Raw genomic sequence first — 22,588 nt, 5'->3', positions numbered from 1 at the left:
TAATTACCATTATTTGTAATAATCATATTACTTTTGGTCAGGTAGTTTAGACTTAGATCAGTAATTTGAAACCTTCTTAGACTTGGGATCCACCTTTAATTCCAACTTGCTACATAAGATGCATGTTTAAAGTTTTTTCTTTTAACTGAGTACCCTCTTTCTCACTCTGTCTCTCTGTGATGAATTTGGGGGTAGGGGGCATAGATAGGGAAAGTTTCTATCATGAATCCCCCCTCCCCACCCCAGAATTAACCTTTCCCCCTGCCAAAAGAATTATAATAGGTTGTCATGATGGGCTGATCTTACCCTGAACACACTAGGCCAGCGGTAGGCAACTTGATGCTCTCCAGATGTTTTGGACTACCCCTCCCATAATCCTTACAATTGGCCAAGCTGCTAGGGCTTGTGGGAATTGTAATCCCAAACATTTGGTGGACACCAGGTTGCCTACCCCTGCTCTACTCTTCCTGAGTATTTACAGGCATTGGGGCTTCAAGGACAAATAGTCCCAAAGCCCAGAGGATACAAAATCTTTACGGAATCTTGTGAGATGGACTATCGCAGCCTTCCCCCACCTGATGTTTGGGCTTACAACTCCCAGCATTCCTGACCATTAGCCATGCTGGCTGGTATTAATACGAGTTGAAGTCCAAAACATCTGGAGGGCACCTGGTTGGGGAACCCTGGCCTATAATCATGCAGACTTGTTTCCTCCAGATGTGTACACAGATTGATTGCTGGTGGATGTGGACGGAGAGGTATTCTTGTGCTGCCACTTAGGATGGTATTTTCTGGTATTCTTAGACTTAGCGGTAATGAAACTATGTCAGGAATGGGTGGGTTTGAACTGCCTCCATTCCTCCTCCTCAGAAGCTCAGGGAAGGGACTTCTTTTTATCATTGGCTTCCTCTGATACCTCAGCTAGTTACCCTCCAAAAAGTTTTGCACCAAAGGACAGCTTGCTAGCCAGGCAGGTCATGGAGCCAGGGTCAATGTCCTGCACCCCTGGTCCCAGAACATTCCTGCTCTTCGCAGGGCTAGGCACAAGAGCTGTAGCACCAAAATGAACGGGACTGGGCATTGGAGCCCTTCCTGTTATTTTCACATCTAAGATTCCGCCTGGAGATCTAGGGCTAAAACAGACAAGATGTGGGAAAGCCATGATTATGTCTCCAGGCCCCCTCACAAACTTAAAAGCGGGGGGGGGCAACAATTTTGAAGGCAGAGGCTCTGACAGAGGGGTGACTGAGGGCATATTCACATTAAGACGAAATCACGTTGCTTACCCAGGGCATTTGCGCTTCCTGCTTTTTGGCGCGATTGTTATGGGCTGCATTACACAGGCGGAGAGCTGCAACCATGTGGTTTGTGTTGAATACTTCCCCTCCATTCACTTCCGTTGCGACAGTGCTATCTAGTGGAAGATGATCCTGCTTTTTCAGGATGTTACCACTTTAAAAGTGGTTCTTTTCATGATGGAATTTCCAACGGCTACCTTGGGAGACATCCTAGTCATTGATGACGTTGTGTAAAAGACTCTTGAGTGGCCAATCATGAGTGTGCAATAAATCACTTGTTTAGAGGACCCCTGACACTTTCCCCTGCCCTCATGCTTGTCCATCCCCTGGCCCTGGTGGGGGCTGGTAGCAGCTTCAGGGGCCAATTTCAGTCCTGAAAACAGTATGAGAGGAAGGATTAAATAGCCTCTCCCCCAACACATCTGTGTCAATGCAATGGTGGGGGCACAGCTGCTTTTGACTACAAATTCAGGAGCCCTGATCATGGACCTCCAGCATCCCATCAATTATAGGCCTAATAGGGAAAGTTTCTTTATATAGCACAATCTCGGTACATGGCTCTTTAGAAAGAATGGGTTTGACAGGTCCCTGCCGCAAGGACCTTACAATCTCAAAATAGACACAGGGAAACAACAAAGGGAGGGGAGGGAAATGGGGGCAGGGGTGGACAGAGGAAGAACATGTGATTATTTCAATTGCAAATACTTTGGCTTAGTTACAGTATCCCCCTTCAGTTCCATGACGGAAGAAAGACGGGATATAAATGTACTAAATAAATACATATAACCTCACCCAGCCTACTGGCTCCAGCTATTTTCGACTACCATCATCTCTGCCCATTAGCCAGGATGGCTGAGGATGATTGGAATTTGAGTCCAACACATCTGGGGAGGCATGTTTGGGGAAGGCAACAGTATAATATTAAGATGTAGGGGGTTGTTCCAAAGGCTTTTTTTGTTGTTGAAAAGCTGAGATTTGAAGTCAGGGAGGTTTTCTGGGAGGCTAGAAAAGTTGAGTGCTGGTGAAATTCATAACACTTATGACTCCTCTTAGAAGGCAGGCAACTAGCCATTTGCTCACTAACATGCAATGGGTAAGAATTTTTTTCAGGTGACCAGGCAAGATCGTTGTTTTAAATGTGAAGAGAGGTGTGTGTGTGTGTTTATGTTGTTTTTTTCCCTTTTCAGACCATTGGTGTGTTACAAATAGCTTGTATTAGTCCATTGAGCTAATATTTTTTTGTGAGCTAGTTACCTGCTTAGTTCTGTTTGCAGAGCTGCATACACCTTTATTTTTATATGTATTATAATGCCAATTTTGATATGTCTGTTTAGTTTCAGCCCTATTTAGCTTGCTTGAAGCCTGTGCATGTAAGGCAGGACATCCCAAAGTGTTTTGCTGCCTGAGGCAAGCAGTAAATAGTGCCCCTCCCTGGCAAGTTATGGTGCACAGTACTCAAAACCGCTCAAGTTATTTTGGCACCTGATGCAGAAAATCCAACAAGCGCCTCTCCCCTCCCTGGCAATAAAAGCCAGTGTGGTGTAGTGGCTAAGGTGTTGGACTGGGAGTCGGGAGATCTGGGTTCTAGCCCCTACTCGGCCATGGAAACCCACTGGGTGACTTTGGGCTAGTCACAAACTCTCAGCCCAACCTACCTCACAGGGTTGTTGTTGTGAGGATAACATGGGGAAGAGGGGGAGGGGGATGTACGCTGCCTTGGGTTCATTGGAGGGGGGAAAGGCGGCATATAAATGCAATAAATAAAAAATAAAAGTACAATAATAATAAATTAAAGAATGAGCCATTTGCAGCTTTTTCATGACACTTGAAGTCTTCATCTGGAGGCAGCCCCCTCACTCTGCCAAACCGAAGGGCCGGCCCTGGACAATGGCTTCTATGGAGGGTGGCCCTGACAGAATCTCCCTTTGGCATCTGACCAGCTAAATCCAAACTGGAATATCCCATTAGCCAATCTTGCAGTTCTTTTCAGCACCCTCGTTGTTAGGTGATGTGGGGTTTGGGGGATGGGATAAGAGACTGGGCCCATTCCTAACAAACTAAGGCAATAAAACTTCCCTCAGCTTTGCATGTGAAGGCTGCTCTGGGTTTGGTTGGAGAGGGGTGTGTGTGTGTTGTGTGTGTGTGTAGAATGCTCTTGGCAGCTCTTTGGCCACAGCTCACCCGGGTCCTTAATAAAACAGGGAAGGGACCAGCCATCTTCCTGCTGCTTTCTCTTCCTTTCCCTGTGGGAGGGGAAGACAGGCTTCAGGTCTTTGATGTGCAGCCCTTGTAAACCCATTGATGACGCCCTGTGTGTGTGCTCATGTGAGTCCGGACTAGCTCCGGCTGCCTTTGAAGTGCTCCAGCGATCAGGATGAAAGTGGGATGGAGGGGGAAGAGCCCTTCCCAAGCCATCAAGCCCTAATTGCAGGCAATAGTGCTTCTCAGTATCCCCTATGGGAAGGGGCGCATCCATGTTTTCCCTAATCCTGCAACTGCATTCTGGGCTCCTGCAGTGAAAGGAAGTAGCATACAGAGAACCAGCCCAGAGAATTCAGGATGCAGATTGGGAAATAGCTCCCCAGCTGCAAGATGTAATAGGCCTGAGGGACTGGCCCTCCGAGAAACAAGAAGACTATCGTTAGTGCAAAGTGTTAAATACTAGAGCCCAAGGAAATCTTTTCTAGGGTCTATATTCTCACTAAGATTTTTTTTAATTGCAAAGTTTTATCCCACCCATTCCCATCTTGGAATTTTGTGTGCATGAGATCAGGGGTGGAGGGGCAGGGAGGAACCCCACCTACATTCAATTTTCACTTTTTGGAATGTGGTGGTCCAGGATACATGAAAAGGAGTGGATCAGCTTGTTCAAATCGTGGACTCCTTCTATTTGGTTATGGTTTGGTGTTCTAACCATGCCTATATATTTTAAATATGTGTATGTTTTAAATAACTCTTTTAGCCTGTTTGTATAATGAACTAATGACTGTGATTTTACGGTTTTAAATTAATGATTGTTGGTATAGTTGGTATAGATTCTATTGGGTCTGTGACCACATAATAAAATGTATGTAACTCCGTGCTCAAGGTGAAAGAGATTTGACGCTCTTGCCCTCAGTGCTCAGAGGCCAGAATATTTCATGTGCTAGTGGTCTTCAACTGGTCCAGACCCAGGATCCACCTCGGATTCCCAACCTGCAGCATGGGGCCCACTTTCACTAACTATGCCTATATATTTTAAATATGTGTATGTTTTAAATAACTCTTTTAGCCTGTTGAACAAAAGACTGTGATTTTGTGGTTTTAAATTAATGATTGTTGGTATTGCTTTTATTGGGTCTGTGACCGCATAATAAAAATCTGAATCTGAATCTTTTATATTGTTGATAAGCTACCTTGCAGATTCTTTTGAATGGAAAGATGGTATATAAATCTAAATAAATAAATAAGCAGAAGACAGGTCCATGCCCTGAAGATCCTTTGATCTGCATTTTAGACATCAAGAAAAATACAGCAAAAGTAACAAGGACTTACATGAAGATGGACTTGTTTTTTGAGCTGGGGATGAGGTTAAGTGGTGAAACCTTCTCTTAAGAGACACACAGATTGAACGGTGATTCAGTGTGTGGCGAAGAAACTGAGTTTAAATGGGCAGTCCTTGAATGCTGGGATACTCAGGGATAACCTGGCCCCTGTCTGGACAGCGGCGCTTTGGCGCTGCGAGGCACCAGGCTGCCATACTTGTGTTCCTTCCTGGCATCTGCACGGGAAGGAACGCAAGTGCAAACTTTGCCCGCTCTGTAAAAAAAAAAACCCCAAAAAACCCGGGGGGGGGAGATGAACAGAGCTGTTCCTCCCCCCCTTTTTAATTGTTTTATTTTCTATATCTGTGCAGCATCGCAGATACAGATAATAAAAAATTAAAGGGGAGGAACGAGGCAGCCAGAGGAAGATGCGAGGAGAGGGATGCCAGGCGAACTACCTCTCCTCCCTCTGGCTGCCCGTTCCTCTCCCCCATTTTTTTTAATTATCTGTAGCTGGGCCGCTACAGATAATAAAATAATAAAAAGGGGGGAGGAATAATTATTTTATTATTTATAATAAAATAATAAAAAGGGCCCCCCGTTCCTCTCTCCCCCCTCCATTTTTATTTTTTTTTATTTTTACAGAGGTGCGGGGCCATCCCCTTCCCTGTCCAGCCTATGGTGATCAATCAGGGGGCACCATGGGCTGTGGCAAGCCTCCACTGCCAAAAAAGTCGGGGTAAGTGCCAGGCTTTTTTTCAAGCGGAGTTTCCAGGGTTTGCTCCCGGACGGTTTCACAATGGCAGCTGCGTCCTGTAGAAGACTTGCTGCTACTGCAAATCCACCCCAAGGCAAACCCTTCATGTAGACATGCCCCTGTTCTGAACCATCAAGGAGCAACAAAACCAGGTTAGATGGGCCAGCATTACAGTGGTGCCAATGGGGCAGATGTTTTGGGCTTTATTCTACAGAATGAGCAGGAGCTCCCCCCAAAAAAAATGCAGCAAGAGGGTCTTACCACACTCTGACTTGAATTAACACACATTTACCATCTTAAAAGGATGGCGGGGGGGCTATTAAAACCATTAAGGGCGGAGCACAAAATTACTTTGCTGCACTTCTAATCTGGAGGAGTGGAGAGAGAGTTTGGTAAACTCAAAATATCGGAATGGATATGTTTGTATGCAATGCACTGGATATATTGCATCTGCTTTCCTCAGACTGGTGCCTTCCAGATGTGTTGGACTGCAACTTCCATCATGGCCATGCTGCGACACCTGGAGGGTGCTAACCCTTCCTAGAGTTGGGAGACCTAAAGATGGTAGTGCACTTGTAACTTTGCGCCTTGACTTCTGCAATGCGCTGTTGGTCAGGTTGGTCACTGGTACATCTAGGGGTGATCATATTACACCAGCTTTAAAATCACTTCACTGGCTGCCAATTAGTTTCCAGGCGAAGTATAAAGTGTTGGTTATTACCTTTAAAGCTCTACATGGTTTGGGTCCAAGTTACCTGTGGGATCGCCTTCTCCCATACAACCGCCCCGCACACTCAGGTACTCTGGGAAGAATTTACTCCAGTCAGCAAAAACTAGGCTGACAACTGCTACCCAGAGGACCTTCTCTTCTGCCGCTCCCAGACTGTGGAATGGCCTGCTGGGAGAGATTCGTCAACTTAACAGTCTTGCGGAATTTAAGAAAGTCATAAAGTTGGATCTCTTCCTGCAGGCCTACCCAGTTGAATTTTAAGATGCCCTTTTAATAATGTGCTGCTTTTTAATAATGTATTAGTTTTATATGTTTTTAATCAATTATATGTATTTTGTGGTGTTTTGTGTTTGTGTTGTACCCTGCCTCGATGTCGATGATGATGATGATGATGATGATGAGGTGGCATAAGATAGTTTTGTGACCTGGGCACATCTTCTTAACATGATGGGGCAGGCTGCCGACATCTTTAGTGCCTGTTGTCTCTCGCCCCTGATGTGAGGATGCAAGGGAAGCAGGGCGGTCTTGGCCTCAGGAGACACCCAAGAGTGGTGCTGATGCTTCCTTTGCTGTCTTTCATTGCCAGATCTCCACTTCGTCTGACATTGCTTTGATCAAAGAGGAGGAGATGCCCCAGTCTAACAAGGTACGGAACCTGAGGCGAAACGGACGGGCCATGCCACGCCGACAGAAACGCCGGTGGCCATTGCAACATGCTGCCAGCAACCAGCTGGCAGCACTCCAGCCTGGTGGCCCAATCCAGGAAGAGAGCACACCCTTTGTGCTGGATTTACAGAACCTGCCAGGATTAGCCAATGTGGACCTGAGTGCCCAGAATCCAAACATACAGGTAGGTCTGTGGGTTGTTAGGGTTGCCTTTGTTAGACTAAGAACAAATGCATCAAAAGTGGTAGAACCCATTGTTAACTTTAAAGTGTGCTGTGTTACTGGGTAGCTGGTCTTGGTTTAAGCTACTGGAGCAGGGATGGGAGAAGGAGGAAGGAAGAGCTAATTCCGTTGCTGTGGCATAGCCACCAGGAGTGCCTCTCTTTATGTTCCGATGCCACATGGGCTTGATGTGCAAAGAGTAAAGCCCAAAGAGTACTCTAGGTCAGTCTTCGCTTGTCTTGCATGAGCTTGGCCCATGGTTGTATTGCTGAGCAAAGCCAAGTTCAAATATGAAGGAGAACACCAAGGGACAAGCATGGGATCAGGATCAAAGAGAAGCTCAGTCAGAATCATAGGAAGTGCAGCTGGGTTTCACAGAGTATAGGACCTGTTTTGTTCCAGCAGTGGATAGACTGGACCTGGAGGCTTATGTAGCCTGGTCTTCAGAGCCTTGCCCAAACCCAGCTGCAAAAAGTTAACCCTGTTCTCAGGTTTCCTTCTCCTGTGACTGCCCAGCCGCCGCCGCCACCTCTGACTCCATGGCTGAGGTAAGTTCATCAGGAGCCCTGTTGCCAAAGGCCTTGGTGTGGCTTCTTCGGAACTGGGAGGGCTGCCTACAGGAATAATGGAGTCAAGGGGGTGGGTGGGATTTCATGGGGTCATCAGCTTCAGAATCTTCACCAGAAGGGCCTAGGTCAGGGATGACATAGCTATGGAAGTGGGACAAAAGGAAAGTGGAACAGGCATGCAAGACCCAAGTGGTTTAAGTCAGAAAACCTGAATTGTGCTCACAAGGTTAAAGAGATCATTAGCATGGCCAGCTCTCTTAGGGACGGCAGTTTATTTTATTTATTTATTTATTTATTTATCATACTTATACCCCGCTCCTCAGCCAAAAAAGGCTCTCGGAGCGGCTTACACTTAGCAAAAAAGACAGTCCCTGCCCTCAGGCTTACAGTCTAATAAAGACATGACACACAAGGAAAAGGAGTCCAGGAGGGAGGGAGGGAGGGAGGAGAGAGAGAGAGAGAGAGAGTCCAACAGGAGCAGGCCCCGATGTTACTTCTGCCTGCTCCTGTCCCCTTGGTCCTTCTTCTTCCCCACAGGGCCAAGATGGCAGTTTGCCCTGTGGGGGGGTGGGAAGAGTCCAACAGGAGCAGGGCCCGATGTTACTTCTGCCTGCTCCTGTCCCCTCGGTCCTTCTTCTTCCCCACAGGGCCAAGATGGCAGTTTGCCCTGGGGGTGGGAAGAGTCCAACAGGAGCAGGCCCCAATGTTACTTCTGCCTGCTCCTGTCTCCTCGGTCCTTCTTCTTTCCCACAGGGCCAAGATGGCAGTTGTAAATGGGAGTTGTAATGTATTGTTGGTTAAAATAAAAAAAAGAAAGATGTATCAATAGGTAGAACTAAGTGAGACACACAGGAAGTTAGATGGTAGAGGAAGTCAGGGACACAGACTTTGATTGAAGGAATACTCGCCCAATCAGGAGGTGACACAGCAGTCAGTGACTCAGCACTCTCGGGAGTCAGTCAGGGCTGGAGAGAAGTTAGTTAGAAGCTATGTTTGTTTGAGGCAATAAAAGTTTTATTTTTATATAATACTGCATTCCTCATTTGCAACAAACCTATCTTTGAAACATAGCTTGCTTTATTTATTTATTTTATTTATTTATTACATTTCTAAATGGCTACTAGCCCTGATTGCTGAGTCCTATCTCCAGTATCTGAGGCAGTAAGCCTATATACACCAGTTGATGGGGAACTTGGGTGGGAGGGTGCTGTTGCACCATGTCCTGCTTGTTCATCCCTGGCCGATTGGCCACTTACCTGGCTCTGTTGCGGTCCGGGCAGCAGCTTCAACTGTGGCCCAGGCCTCAGTCCGGAAACAGGCCAAGGCCTGTTTCCGGCCTGAAGCCTGGGCCGCAGTTGAAGCCACTGCCCACACTAAGGGGGGAAGGGGGCTTACCTGGCTCTGCCACTGTCACCATACAGACTGCGGCGCCGGCGCCAAGTAAGCCCTCCCCCCCCACTTACCTGGCTCCGTCGCGGTCCGGGCAGGAGCTTCAACTGCGGCCCAGGCCTCAGGCCAGAAACAGGTCGCGGCCTGTTTCCGGCCTGAAGCCTGGACCACAGGGACCTAGGTAAGCCTCCCTCCCCCCCTTACCGCCACCGTTGCCGCACGGACCGCTGCGGTGGACAGGGGAGCCAGGTAAGCTCCCCTCCCCACTTACCTTGCTCCGAAACTTCGGAACGGTCTGAATCGCTTCGGACCGTTCCAAACTGCTTCGAGCCGACCCGGACCTCCCCTGTTCAGCTCCAGACCTGGGCTTCGGAGGTCCGGATCGGCCCACTCCGCTTCGGATCCGGGGATCTGTAACGGAGCGTAGCACACCCCTAGCTTTAACCATGGCTTTAACCATGGTGATTAAGCCAGAAAGCCAGGCCGTGTTCAGAAGACACCTTAAACTATGGCTTTAACCATGGTGAATAAGGCTTATTGCTATATTCACCGTGGTTAAAGCCATGGTTTAAGGTGTCTTCTGCACAGGGCCATTGATAACCTTATCCTCCACGAGTTTGTCTGATCCACTGCTCAAGTTGACAGCCATCATTACTCCTTGTGGTTGCAAATTTCACAGTTTAACTATGCTCTGTGTGAAGAAGTACTTCCTTTTGTCTGTCCTGATTCTCCCACCATTCAGCTCCGTTGGAAACTCTGAGTTCAAAAGTTATGAGAGAGGGAGAAAAAACGCCTCTATCAACTTCAGCAAGACATTCATCAAGACACAGAAGCAGTCCTTATTGGAAAGCTCTTATTCACTGCTTCATGCTGCAGTCCAGTGCACACATACTTTGGAGTGGGCTCCATAGAACTCAGTGAGATTTACTGACCGGGTTTACATGGTCAGCAGGCAGTTAGTTACCAAGCCACGGTGGCTGTTAACAAGCCATAGGCCATCATAGGGGTCTGAATGGCTTGATACCCACAGCAATGAGCGACCCTGGCTGGGTTTGCACAAAATGACAAGCCACACTGCCTAGGGTAATTATGCAGATGCCCTCAGTATGTGACCGGCACCATGGCTTGTTAACTGCCTGCCAATCATGTGAACCAGAACACTGAGTAAACATACATGCATATGATCTGGTTATTAGTTAATCTTATACTATACCCACCTTAGTCTGCCCTAAAAAATGGCAATAGACGGTTGGTTATATCATGGCTGTGCACTACCTGACTTCTGAGAACAGCTTTCATTCATTACCTAAGTGGTTTAATAGTTGTGCTTACACAGAATGGCAGGTTTGGAATTGGAGTGTGAGATCAGGCACAATGGGAGAGAAAATAGGCAGCTGTTGGGAATAGCTAGAAATGAAGAAAGCAAGGTAAGGAGAGGAGCAAGGTAAGGAGAGGCCAGCACTGACTTATGAGAGAATGTGTGAAAGAGGTACTTGAAGGAAAGCTGTGGTGTTGCTCTTCAAGGAGGCTGTGCTTTAATGCTAGAGGTCCTGAAACTGTCTGATCTCATGCTTTCGCTTCCAGGTGACCATTGAGGTTGTGGATGATCCTCAGGCTGAGATGGAGATGGACTTGCTGAAGGAGACTAGCAATGACTGGTCTCTGACATCTTCTGAGTGGCTGTCCCATAAAGACCTCTTCTGGCCCCTTTTCTGGGAGTACACAGATTCTGTAGAGGAGGGCGATGAAGATGACAACTTGGACATAAGGAGCAGGAGTGAAGAGGTGGAGGAGGAGGAGGAAGACTATACTTCAGAGTATGAGGAGGAGGAAACAGTGCTGAGTGGCGTGGGAGGTGACTGGGATCAGAGGTGGCCCAATCAGAAGAACTGGATCTTCAAAGAGAAGTATAATTACGGTGAGTCTCCCTTTCTTGCCCTTAGTAGGTCTGCAACGCTGAGTTGCCTGCAAAGGGACAAGGGAGAACATGAACCCTTTTCAGTAGAGCAAAAGTGTCTTCTCAGTTCAGGATCTCCAGATCTGCTGTTTCTCCCCCTCTCTAGTTAGGATGAGAGTCTCAGAACCAGCCAATATAATCGATTCAGCAAGGGGAACTTTGGTGTATATCCTGTGAAATCCCAGTGACATGCCACCCAACTACATTAGCATCCTTCTGTATTGGTTCTTTCTCTCGTGTGCACATATTCAAGAATCCTCAATGGGTTTGTACGATTGGTGGTTAAGGGCTGCTTCATTTGATAATATACACATATCCTTCTGCTGCTCTAGATGCGCAGATGCAGCCCAAAATACCATATCAGGAAGCCCCCCACTAATCTTCTCTTCTGAGTTTCTGGTTGTACAATATAGGTTTGGAGGAGAGAGATCTAGATTACTGGAGAATGAAGAGAGAAAATACAGGACTCCTTCAGCCTCCATTCTTCCCTAAGCTTTGGAGAACTTTGGTGTGTGTTGTCTTTTTCTTGCCCTCCAGACTATGAAGACGAAGAGGAGTGGAGTTCTTGGTCTCCCTGCGGTGTCACATGTGGCAGTGGCAACCAGAAGAGAACCAGGTCTTGTGGCTATGCATGCACTGCCACAGAGTCGAGAACCTGTGACCTGCACCGCTGTCCTGGTACAGACACTTTTTCTTCTTACACTCCTGCTCTGTTATTACATGTTACTCTGTTCTTACACTCTGCTCTGTTTTCTGGGATGCATCTTCTCTATAGGCTGGAATGCCTTCTCCAGCCTGGCACCCTCCATTTGTTTTGGACGACAATTCCTAGCATTCCTGATGATTGGCCATGCTGGCTGTGGCTGATGGGAGTTGAAGTCCAGGACATCCAAAGCGCACTGGATTGGGGAAGGCTGTTCAAAGCTAGTTCAGTGTCAGATTGTGTATTACTCACTGAGCTGCTTTCTCAGCTGGAAAGTGGGCAACCTCTTGATTTTTGAGAAGATGCCTTTTCATTCATACCAAGAGGAACTTGGATGAGATGTCCATGACCGGGGAGGCGGGGGATGAATGAATCTTTGGCCGAAAGGCCACTTCCGTCCCTGCATCTCAGATGCAGAGATCACCCATTTGCTCCCCATGTCTCTTATTTGACTATTGCTTGGACAAAACGCAAGCTCTCTTGGATTTGCATAACAGAAGTGAATGGTCTCTTTCCATGAGGAAACAAGTCCTGTGTGATGGTTCTGTTGACGACTTTAAGTAAATCCACCGACTTTTTAATCCTGGTGACCATCTCCATTGTTTCTTTTCTCATCAGCTTGATACATTTGATGTATCAGAACCATCAACTGGAAGTCAGTTTGCAGGTCAAAAGCAGGTTTTTGGGTCCTCCATGCATGGCATCAGATTGTGGCGTGGGAAATAGGGACAAGAGATATATACGTGGGTCTGACACTAAAGCGCATTTTCTGTTCCTCAAACATATTTTAAAAGGAATATGTCCTGTCTTCAGAGTTTCATCCTGACCCTTGTGCTGTTGTGTCTTTCTGAAGGAGCAGATGGCGAGTTAGCTCTTGCCACTGAAGAGACACCATTTGAAACTGAGAATGCCACAGAGATCCTAAATGCAGGTCAGTAAAGTCCTCATTCTTAGGACAACACAGCTGGGCATTACCCTTAGGAATGGTGGAGAAATGCGTACAGTTTGCATTTTAATACAAACCTACCTAATTCGCTCTTTCTGAACCAATACGCAAACCAAAATGCATCTATCCTTTGGTATTCTCACTTCTCCGAATTTTGTAATGCAGTTCTCTGATGATAAAAATGCATACAAAAATGCATGTGTAAGGAAGAAGTGTGCACAGAAATGCATATATTAGTAAAATGCATTGTATTAAGGAAATTGCTTGCAAAAAGTGCATATAAGGCAAAATTTCATAAAAAATGTGTATATTAGGAGAAATGTACAAAAATGGGTAGGAATTCTTGAGGACTTTTTATTAAAAATTTTGCAAACTGGTTCAGAAACAGGAAGCAAAAATGAGAAGCAGAGAGAAAGTATCACTGACAGATTCATCCATTTCTAACTGCTAGATGGTGGAATTACTTGGCACCCTACCAAAAGAAATACATATGCATTCTGTGATTGCATGCTGTGAAAGTTTGAGGCCTACAGAGGCAAAGTAAAAAGGTCAGGCCTCAGAGCCCTGGAGTTTTTCTGTTGGGAGGGGTTATAACCCTGATAAGAGTAGTTTAATTTCTCCAGTTAGGATTCATTTTCTGGTTAAGTTAGGGTGACCGTATGACCGGATTTGCCTGGATTTGTCTGGGTTTTTGATCACAAATCCAGGAGGGGGAGGGGAAATCCGGATTTTTCCAAAGAGCAGCTCTAATGGGAATTAACAAAAATGCTTATAACTGTCATTTTTTAAGATAAAGACATGAAACATGGCACGATGGTAGCTCTTAGGAAGGGCTTTAGTCATACCAAATTTGGAACAGATCCGTTCATCCATTGATTTTTTATGTTTTTTAAAAAAACAGGTTTTAAAATTATTATTTTTTAAATCGTCATTTTTAAAAATAAAGAGATGAAACTTCGCACCATGATAGGATTTAGATAGAGCTTTAGCCACACCAAATTTGAAACAGATCTGTTCCATTGATTTTTTAGGAATTTTTTTAAAATGGAGATTTTTAAATTATTATTTTTTAAACTATCATTTTTGAAGATAAAGAGCTGAAAGTTGGCACCATGACAGCTTTTAGGTAGAGCTTTAGCCATACCAAATTTGAAACAGATCTGTTCATTCATTGATTTTTAGGAATTTTTTAAAATTTGAGGATTTTTTTTAAAAAATATTATTTTTAAAGATAAAGAGATGAAACTTGGCACCATGATTGCTCTTAACAAGGACTTTAGCTATGCCAAGTTTGAAACAGATCTGTCCATCCACTGAGTTTTAGGATTTTTTTTTTAAGTTTGAGGTTTTAAAATTATTTTTTTTAAATGACATTTTTAAAAGATAAAGGGCTGAAAGTTGGCACCATGATAGCTCTTAAGGAGAGATTTAAGCCATGCCAGGTTTGAATCAGATCTGTTCATCCATTTTTTTTTAAAGGATTTTTTTAAAAGTTCAAAGTTTTAAAATTATTGTGTTTTAAAACTGCTGGAGCCATATCCTTCAAACTCAGGTTGTCAAACCTCCTCTTTGGGGTTTTGCATATTGAACAGTTTCAGCCCTTGGCATTAAGGGGATCTCCAGTCTTTAGGTAAACTGCCACAACACCCACCCTAATGTTAGAGTAGAGAAACTTGTGACAATTATACACAAGCTTTTTAAAAAAATTGGAATTAAAAAAAGCCAGCCATCCGGCCGGCCAGTAGCAAACCCTGTTAACAGCAGCAGCTTGCAATGAGTGAAGATACAGTCAGAAAAGATATCTGAGGGAAGGGGAGAATGTAACACACAGAGTATAGCAAAAGCTTCAAAGTACAGCAAAACCTACAAAAGTAGGAGTGAGTGAAGTTAATTTCAGATTCATTGAATCTCTCACTTGTTCTTTATTTCAGTGATTTTAACATTAAGATGCTATGTAGAACAGATTTGTCTTAAATGTGTGCTGTAGAATCAGACATGTGACCAAGGCTATGTTTGGGTGGGCACACCCCCTTGGTGCTGGACACGCCCCCTTGGGGCCGACCATGTTGTCCTCCTTTTTGGTTTCCAAAATATGGTCACCCTAGTTAAATTCCATTTCTTCAGTTTAGTTTCATTTCTTCAGAATTGGGATAGTACTTTCTGTTTTGGGAGAAGAGGGTATAAAAAAATGAGAGAGCCAGGGAAAACTAGAGCATAAGGAAGGAGCTGAAATGTATAGCTGGAAGAAGTCTAGGTGCAGCTTAGGGTAAAAGAACTTGCATTTTTGCAACTTTTGTTTTCTTTTGTATCACTCAGCTCTATTGCCTGAATACCTTTAGTTGTAAGTTGCTTGTTTTACTTTACTAGTATACTGTTGTGTTAAACCACAAGTGTCTGGAGTGTCACTCACTCCACCTCTGCAGCCTAAATCCCACGTTACTGGGAAGTGGAAGGTAAAAGAAGGAAGGTGGTGACTCTTAAGGAGGCAGAGATCCTTAAGGAGTTGCTCAGGGAGTCCAAGTCATAGAAGGAACCCTGTTAACACAGAAAAACACATCATGTGGTATTCTGCAGAATTCAGAATGGTCTTCAAATAGTCTCTGCTTTCCCTTACTCCATTTCTGTATTTTCACTGCAGTCACTATTTACCCATTACTATTGTGGACTACAAATCCCATCATGATGGCTGGGGATGATGGGAGCTGTAGTCCAACACATCTGGAAGGCGTCCATTTGAGGAAGGCTGATTTAAAGAATTCTGCTTTGAAAGCTGTGAAAAAGGACCACTCCTCTGAAACTTAGAATTTTGACTGTACTGGCCAAAATAAGCTGCTAATGACTTATTGCTGGTTTGGTTGTCTGTGTCCCCGTGTCCCCTCTCTTTCCCCAGATGTGGACAGCTGTGAGAAATGGCTAAACTGCAAGAGTGACTTCCTCAACAAATACCTAAGCAAAGTGTTATCAGACCTGCCCAGCTGTCCCTGTTCCTATCCCCTAGAAGCTGTTTATAGTGCCGTCAACCTGCGAGATGAGCGGCAAGGCAAGAACTTCCGCTGGCGGGATGCCAGCGGCCCTAAGGAGCGGCTGGACATCTACAAGCCCACGGCCCGTTTCTGCTTGCGCTCCATGCTCTCCTTGGACAGCACCACGCTGGCTGCGCAGCACTGCTGCTACGACGAGAACACCAAGCTGATTACTCGAGGCAAGGGGGCCGGAGCTCCCAACCTCATCAGCACGGAGTTTTCCCCTGAGTTGCACTATAAGGTGGACATGCTGCCGTGGATCCTCTGCAAGGGGGACTGGAGCAGGTACCACGCAGTGCGGCCTCCCAATAATGGGCAACAGTGTGCTGACAACCCCCTTGAGGACGAGTACCTCTCTCAGCTACAGGAAGCCAGGGAGTATTAGCACAAACAGAAAAGAGGCTGTAGGCAGCAGGACAGTCTCTGTCTCCGACATGACATACTAGAGGACATATCAGGATTTCTCCCTGCCACCCCTGATCTCTGGCTCCATTTTTATGTCAACAAAGACCTCTGCTTTAGAATGGCTGCAGAGTTATCCTTTTGATCTTTTGTCCCCTTGGTAACAAAGTAGGGAAGCTGAAGCACAAACTCTACAGTGGCTCCGGCCTTGTCTCCTCTATAGTGACCTCCACTTTCTTTCTTGGCTTCCTCGTCACCCAGCAATTACCACAGCCCAGTTGGCCCAAGGGGTGCTCTCTAACACTTATGATGGCCAACAAATCTTCTTGAGGGATTATGGATACAGGATGAACCAAGAAAGTGGTGGGTGCTGCAGATGAACGGCATACTTTAAAAATACACTTTTAAACTCATTTTATAATACTGCACTCACACTATCTCACAAGGCAACTGGGAGTTCTTATGCCATAGTATTCCATTGGGTGTTTGATTGGTTTTGCATAGCATTTGAAGCCATCTAAAGATGGATGACCTAATACACCAATGTTATATTTTTAGATAAAAGGGAAATCTTGTTAGATGTATCCAGAATCTGAATGTAAGGCTCTGGAATTGTGATAAGGTCCCAGGGAAGAGAGAGATCTTCCCTGGGTGTTACATTCCACACAGTTTGGAGGAAACTGGAGGGTTGGGGTGCTGGAGGATTGGGATGCCAGTTCCATGATGCATGTGAAAACATACCCACTAAAGTGGGGGATGAGGCCAACCTGCTTCCAAGTCTGATGGGACAAACCACAACTACTTCCTATCCAGAGGGTCAGCTAAAGAAACAACCACATGTTTTTATCACTTACTCTTCTTCTGTACTTCAGAAGCCTGGCAGAAAACACGCCAGGCCAGGTTTCAGGGCTGGCTCTACCATTAGGCAAAGTGAAGCAGTTGCTTCAAGTGGCAAATGCAGGGAAAGATCAGAGAAATGTTAGAGGAGAGAACTTCATACCATGTGGGCTGCCTTGCACTCCCTAAGGTTGCCTCCTGCCTTCAGGCGAGGTGCAGGATGCTATCCCATTGTCAGTGTTGAAGAAAGATTTAACTGACAGAGTCCAGCTGGCTTTGTACATGGAATAGGAGGGGACGCCATCTTGTTCCTCAGGCAGCAAAGTGTTTTGGGCCAGCTTTGCTACGTACCCTCGAAAAACGACACTGCTGTGTAAAACCAGTCAGGGAAAAGCGAAGCCTGGGCGTCCCAGCCAAGTCTTTTTGCTCTCCTACACCAGCCTTCCTTAATCTGATGTATTGGACTGTAACTTCCATCATTCCCTACCAGCTGGGGATGATGGGAGTTGCAGTCCATCATGCTGCCTGGGCATCTGTTTGGAGAAGACTGTCCTACAAAAAGCCAAAAATAAATTAATAAATGTTATCACTAATAAAACTCTTGAGAAGATGGACAGGAAGGAAGTACCTGAGGGACCAAAATGTCCTTGCCAGTGCAGCTTTGCTGACTGACCTGATAGCAGTTGGGTGGATGGTTTTTGCCAAAGTCAACATGGAATCCCACTCTGAGTTTAGGGCGTTTTATTTGGATGGCATGGGGAGAACAACCCAGACATGATTTATTGCAAAGCTGTTTGGATTCTTAACTTGTGAGGGAAAGATCTGACTCTCCAAATGTCATTCTTTTATTTTAGTTTTGGATTCTTGCCTTCAGGATTGGAATCTTTTGATCCAGTTGATTTATCATGGGCAGTTCGATAGATGACTCTTGGTGCACTGGATGACAATTGAGTTGTGGTTGAACAATTAACATGAGAGTTGCTTTGGAGCTTTAATTAAAAGAAGCCCCCAAATTGTGTGCAAATTAAGTAACTTTACATATTTGTTTTGCCTAATTTATACTGCATTTGCTAGTGATGGGGAAGAGCAAAATGCTATCAGGCAATGAAATCCTATTATGTGGCCATGAAAATTCTATTTTTCCTCTTCCCTCTCCCCTTAATTATTATGAGATTTCACTAAGCTTCAGCTGGAAAGGCATAAAAACACTGACATAAAATTTCAGGATACTAAATATTATTCCAAACCAAAATTTAAATGGCTGTAACAATGTATTTCCCCCCCGCCCCAAAAAAAGGCATTGGGAATTCTTTATCAAGGGAAATTCTTAGTTTCTTCTAAAACTTTCAAATGGCTACTTAAGACTCTCTTACTTGTGGCTCACCCAAGTCTCTCCCTCTCTTATGGCATTTATAGTGTTGTTGTTTTTAAAATCCCTTTTGTTGTTGCTGTTAAATATTGTACCAAGTAGCAATTTTCAGACTTCCATGCAATCACCGAATCCTGACAGTCCTTTTTTTTTTTTTTTTTTTTTTTGCTTCTTGGCAGCTGGGAACCACCATTTCAAAATCCCTGCAACATGAGGACCAGGCACTTAACATTAAAACTCACATTTTCAGGATTCAGTACCATAAGCTTCTCTCTGCAATTTCGGTATTGCATATATATCTAGGACAACTCTAACCCTTCTCCTCTGAGGATAACACAAGATCCAGAATTATGTGCCTTCACGGAATTTGTAGGGGAGGAAGTAGTGCATTTTACCTCCTAAGTCTTTGCACCAGTTCCATAAGTGATTACCAGAGTGGCAGGGCAACAGTTGCCAGGCCCTCATTAGACCTGCTTCATCTTATGGCTAAGGTGTTCCACGTAGGACCATTTTGATGTTCTTTGATCTTTTCTCTTTTGTGATCTCTCCCCACCTTCTTTTCCCTGTGTAGTAATTGGCCTTATAAATATTCCAACATGTTTCTGATCTATGCCAAGGTTGTTACATTCTAGCAGATTTGGGGGACTTCACAAGCCAGCCCCTTTTTCTTTTCACTATGTTTTTATTGCAGCAAGCAGAATATGAATATAAAAAGCTTTTCCTTTAAAACTCCTGTTTCTTGGCTGGCTGGTACTCCCAGAACAGCCCACAGATTGCTAGGTTGGGATGGTTCTATTATGACATCTAGTGGCCAAATAGGGAAGTAGTAGCTAGGTCACCTTATGTGAACTCCCTGAGTAAAACTTGAATCTGGGATCCTGAAAACATACAGGTGCTAGGGAGACGCTTCCTATTAGCTGCTTAAAATTCTCCTGCTTCAGTCTCCAAACAGAATCTTAAACCACTGCATTTTGCTGCACTCATTGGATCAGTATTTAATTCTTTTAAACACCACATTTTTCTGGAACTTGAGATACAAAACAAAAAATTCATTAAATATGAGAATGAGACCTTATACAGTAGGCTAAGCTCAAAGTCTCTGAGTTCTTAGTATACGGAAAGGAGGGAATTCTTGCCTTCAAATCCAGTGGTTGATTGAAAAATTCAGACAAATGCAAGGTGGTTGCATTTTCTCTGCCTTGCGCTGTTCTCTTGGCCCTGACATTGTTGGTGAGTTCAGAGTCCGTTTCACTACAGCTGACTTGTGGATAAAGTATCATTAGAATCTGAATGGAAAAAGAAAAGGACTGAGAGAATTGGGACATGGCGATAACAGAAAACAGCCTGGTAATGATTTACACATAGTGCCTGAAGTGCTGCTGTACTGGAGGTGGTGAGAGTTCATTACTGGTTGCCTAGTGATGATTATTACATCTAGTTGTGATAGTTGTCTTGCAACCCTCCTTCTGAATGCTCCTTCATTTGTTGTCCTGTTTGGGGCCAACCCTTGTAGACTGGTTCCACCTGTTGTGATCATTGTCTAATCCTTTTCTGATGACATCCTCTCTTGGACCAGGCAGTTGAGTTAGAGAGGGTTGTCCCAATAAACCAACAATGTGCTGGCAGAGGAGATACAAGTTTGCCAAGAAAAATACATTACATTTCACCACGGCCTGGCTCCTGCAATTGCAGACAGGCAGGTTTCAGGCTGAGAGCAATATCCAAAGTTGCCCATGTGCTGCTAATAGTAGTATCATAGAATAGCAGAGTTGGAAGGGGCCTACAAGGCCATCGAGTCATAGTAGTAGTAGTAGTAGTAGTAATAATAATAATAATAATAATATAATAATAATTCTTACCCACCTCTCCATTTTGATCGAGGTGGGGAACAACAGTAAATATAAAATACATAAAACTGAATTGAAACATAATATACATTGTTAGAACATCCTAAAAACATTCTAAAAACATCCTAAAATTCCACTGGATAGGCTTGCCAGAAGAGATCAGTCTTTATAGCGTTCTTGAATGCTACTAAACTGTTGACGAGTCTCCTAGCAAGACATATTGCCAGTGCCATGGTAATCTCATACTTCCTGAAGCAGTCAGAAAGAAGCAGAAATGTTCATTTCTGAAATGGGAGAAGTCAGCAGATCCTAAACACCTCTTATGGAAGTATGTCCCATTCATTTTAGTGGAATGCCGTTTCATCTTGCAGCTGCAGTCCAGACACAGCGTCTTGTTGATAGTGGAGCCTGCTGGCATGTAAAGCAAAGGATCACAGGCAGGTTGCGCGATGGCCTTTGGTAACCTGGCACCCTGCAGATATGTTGGACTACAACTCCCATCACCCTGATCTGGCATGGCCTATGTTCACTGAGGATGATGGGTGATGTAGTCCAACATACTTGGAAGGTGCCAGGGTGGGTGAGGCTGCTCTGCGTTGACAACGGGAAAAGCTTCAACCTTTTGCCATGGGTGGAAGTGCCGGGGGGGGGGGGGCGCACACCTGCCTAGCAGCGTTTGGGTTCCTCCACTTCTAGCGTATCAAATGCTACTGTTTTCACAAGCACCTTAGACTCCCAGAAAGCTTTGCAGTTTCATATGGGTGAGTAAATACTAAGGAACAAGGGTTTATTTTTATACCATGCAACTAAGATTCTGTCCAGCAATTTCTATTTAAGCTATATATATATATATATTATATAAAAAGTATTGTATATTGTCCCTGCCACGAAATTTTATTGTTATATCACTACACTGTTGTATAAAGATATATATGTGTGTGTGTGTACTCTACGAAACAGCATTGATGAGAAGATCTCCTTTATCTGAATTGAGCTGAAAGCACTTTATTTCAAAATATGTGTGTTTGTGACCAACATTTTTCATTTATAATATTGCTGGGTGGTTTGAGTTTGCTCTGAAAGGGACAGCAGAATTTTATGGGCCCAGAGTACTTTGCCACCTTCTGTGCTGTTTGCATTTTGTTTATGATGGGTGAACCTCGGAGCAAAGGGGCATCCAGGGGCATCCTTCCCAGGGTAAGGGCTTCCGGAGATGAAACCTTCAGAACAGCCTTCCCCAACCTGATACCTTCTTGATGTGTTTGACTGCTATGCTGGCTGGCCAGGCTCGTTGGGAATGATGGGAGTTGTAGTCTCACAAACCTGGAGGGCACCAGCTTGGGGAAGTCTGCCTCAGCAGAATCTTCGGTCCTAGCTTGGCTAGAAATCAGCCTTTCTCATGGCATTTTGACATCCCTCAGAAAAAGGGCCTTTTGGGGAACTTTTTGTTGCTTTCTAAAGAGGAGCGAATGTTTTTTATTTGGTTCTTCTATGACAAGGGTAGAGGAGCTGTGCCCTCCCACTGATGTGTTGGACTACAACCCTCATCATCCTTGGCTATGCTGGCTGGGGCTGATGGGAACTGCAGTCCAGGCACATCTGGAGGGCCATACGGTCCCCAGCACTGATCTATGGGATGAAGGCTTGGGCCTGGTTCCTCTCTGTTGCTGGTTCACACATCTCAAATGTTCCACTGTTTTCAGTATTTCCCTTGTACAGTATTTATTGCTTGTAATTGTTATGATAGCTTAAGGAATTAAGGAATGGAGATGCCAGTGGTGGTGAATGAGACCTCGCTCTTGAAGGATGTGTGTGTGAAGTGCCAAAAGGGAAGCAAGATTACAGATTATTCTCTTATGAATAAAACATTAACACAATACGAGCCTGTGCCTGTTATTTAGGACTGGGAAACGAAGAATCTTTTTGTGTTAAGCTCATAAGAGTACCCATGCTTGATCAGACCAAGGGTCTGTCTAGTCCAGCACTCTATTCACATAGTGGCCAAACAGCTGTTGACCAGGGACCCACAAGCAGGACACGGTGCAACAGCACTCTCCCACCCATGTTCCTCAGCAACTGGTGTATATAGGCTTACTGCCTCTGACACTAGAAGTAGCACATAGTCATCAGGATTGGTAGCCATTGATAGCCTTCTCCATGAATTTATCCAATCTTTTTAAAGCCATCCAAATTGGTGGCTGACACTACATTTTGTGGTAGTGAATTCCATAGTTTAACTGCACTGTGTGAAGAAGTACCTTTGGTCTGTCCTGAATCTCCCACCAATCACCTTAGTGGGATGACTAGGTTCTGGTATTTTGAGAGAGAAAAATGTCTCCTCAGCCACAT

General features: G+C 44.8%; 1 protein-coding gene across 1 annotated transcript in view; it reads left to right on the top strand.

Annotated features, from left to right (window-relative positions):
* Positions 1–16,582, top strand: part of ISM2 (isthmin 2) — a 29,655-nt gene extending 13,073 nt beyond the window's left edge. The window contains exons 2-6 of the mRNA XM_063118920.1: positions 6,896–7,159; positions 10,740–11,073; positions 11,650–11,790; positions 12,669–12,746; positions 15,652–16,582. Of these exons, the coding sequence (XP_062974990.1) occupies positions 6,938–7,159; positions 10,740–11,073; positions 11,650–11,790; positions 12,669–12,746; positions 15,652–16,169 (1,293 nt within the window). The 5' untranslated portion in view covers positions 6,896–6,937 and the 3' untranslated portion in view covers positions 16,170–16,582. The remainder of the gene's footprint in view (positions 1–6,895; positions 7,160–10,739; positions 11,074–11,649; positions 11,791–12,668; positions 12,747–15,651) is intronic.
* The last annotated feature ends 6,006 nt before the right edge of the window (positions 16,583–22,588 follow it).

The sequence above is a fragment of the Elgaria multicarinata genome, chromosome 2 (genome assembly GCF_023053635.1).
Source record: "Elgaria multicarinata webbii isolate HBS135686 ecotype San Diego chromosome 2, rElgMul1.1.pri, whole genome shotgun sequence".
NCBI lineage: Eukaryota > Metazoa > Chordata > Lepidosauria > Squamata > Anguidae > Elgaria > Elgaria multicarinata.
This window is presented reverse-complemented; position numbering and strand designations above follow the sequence as displayed.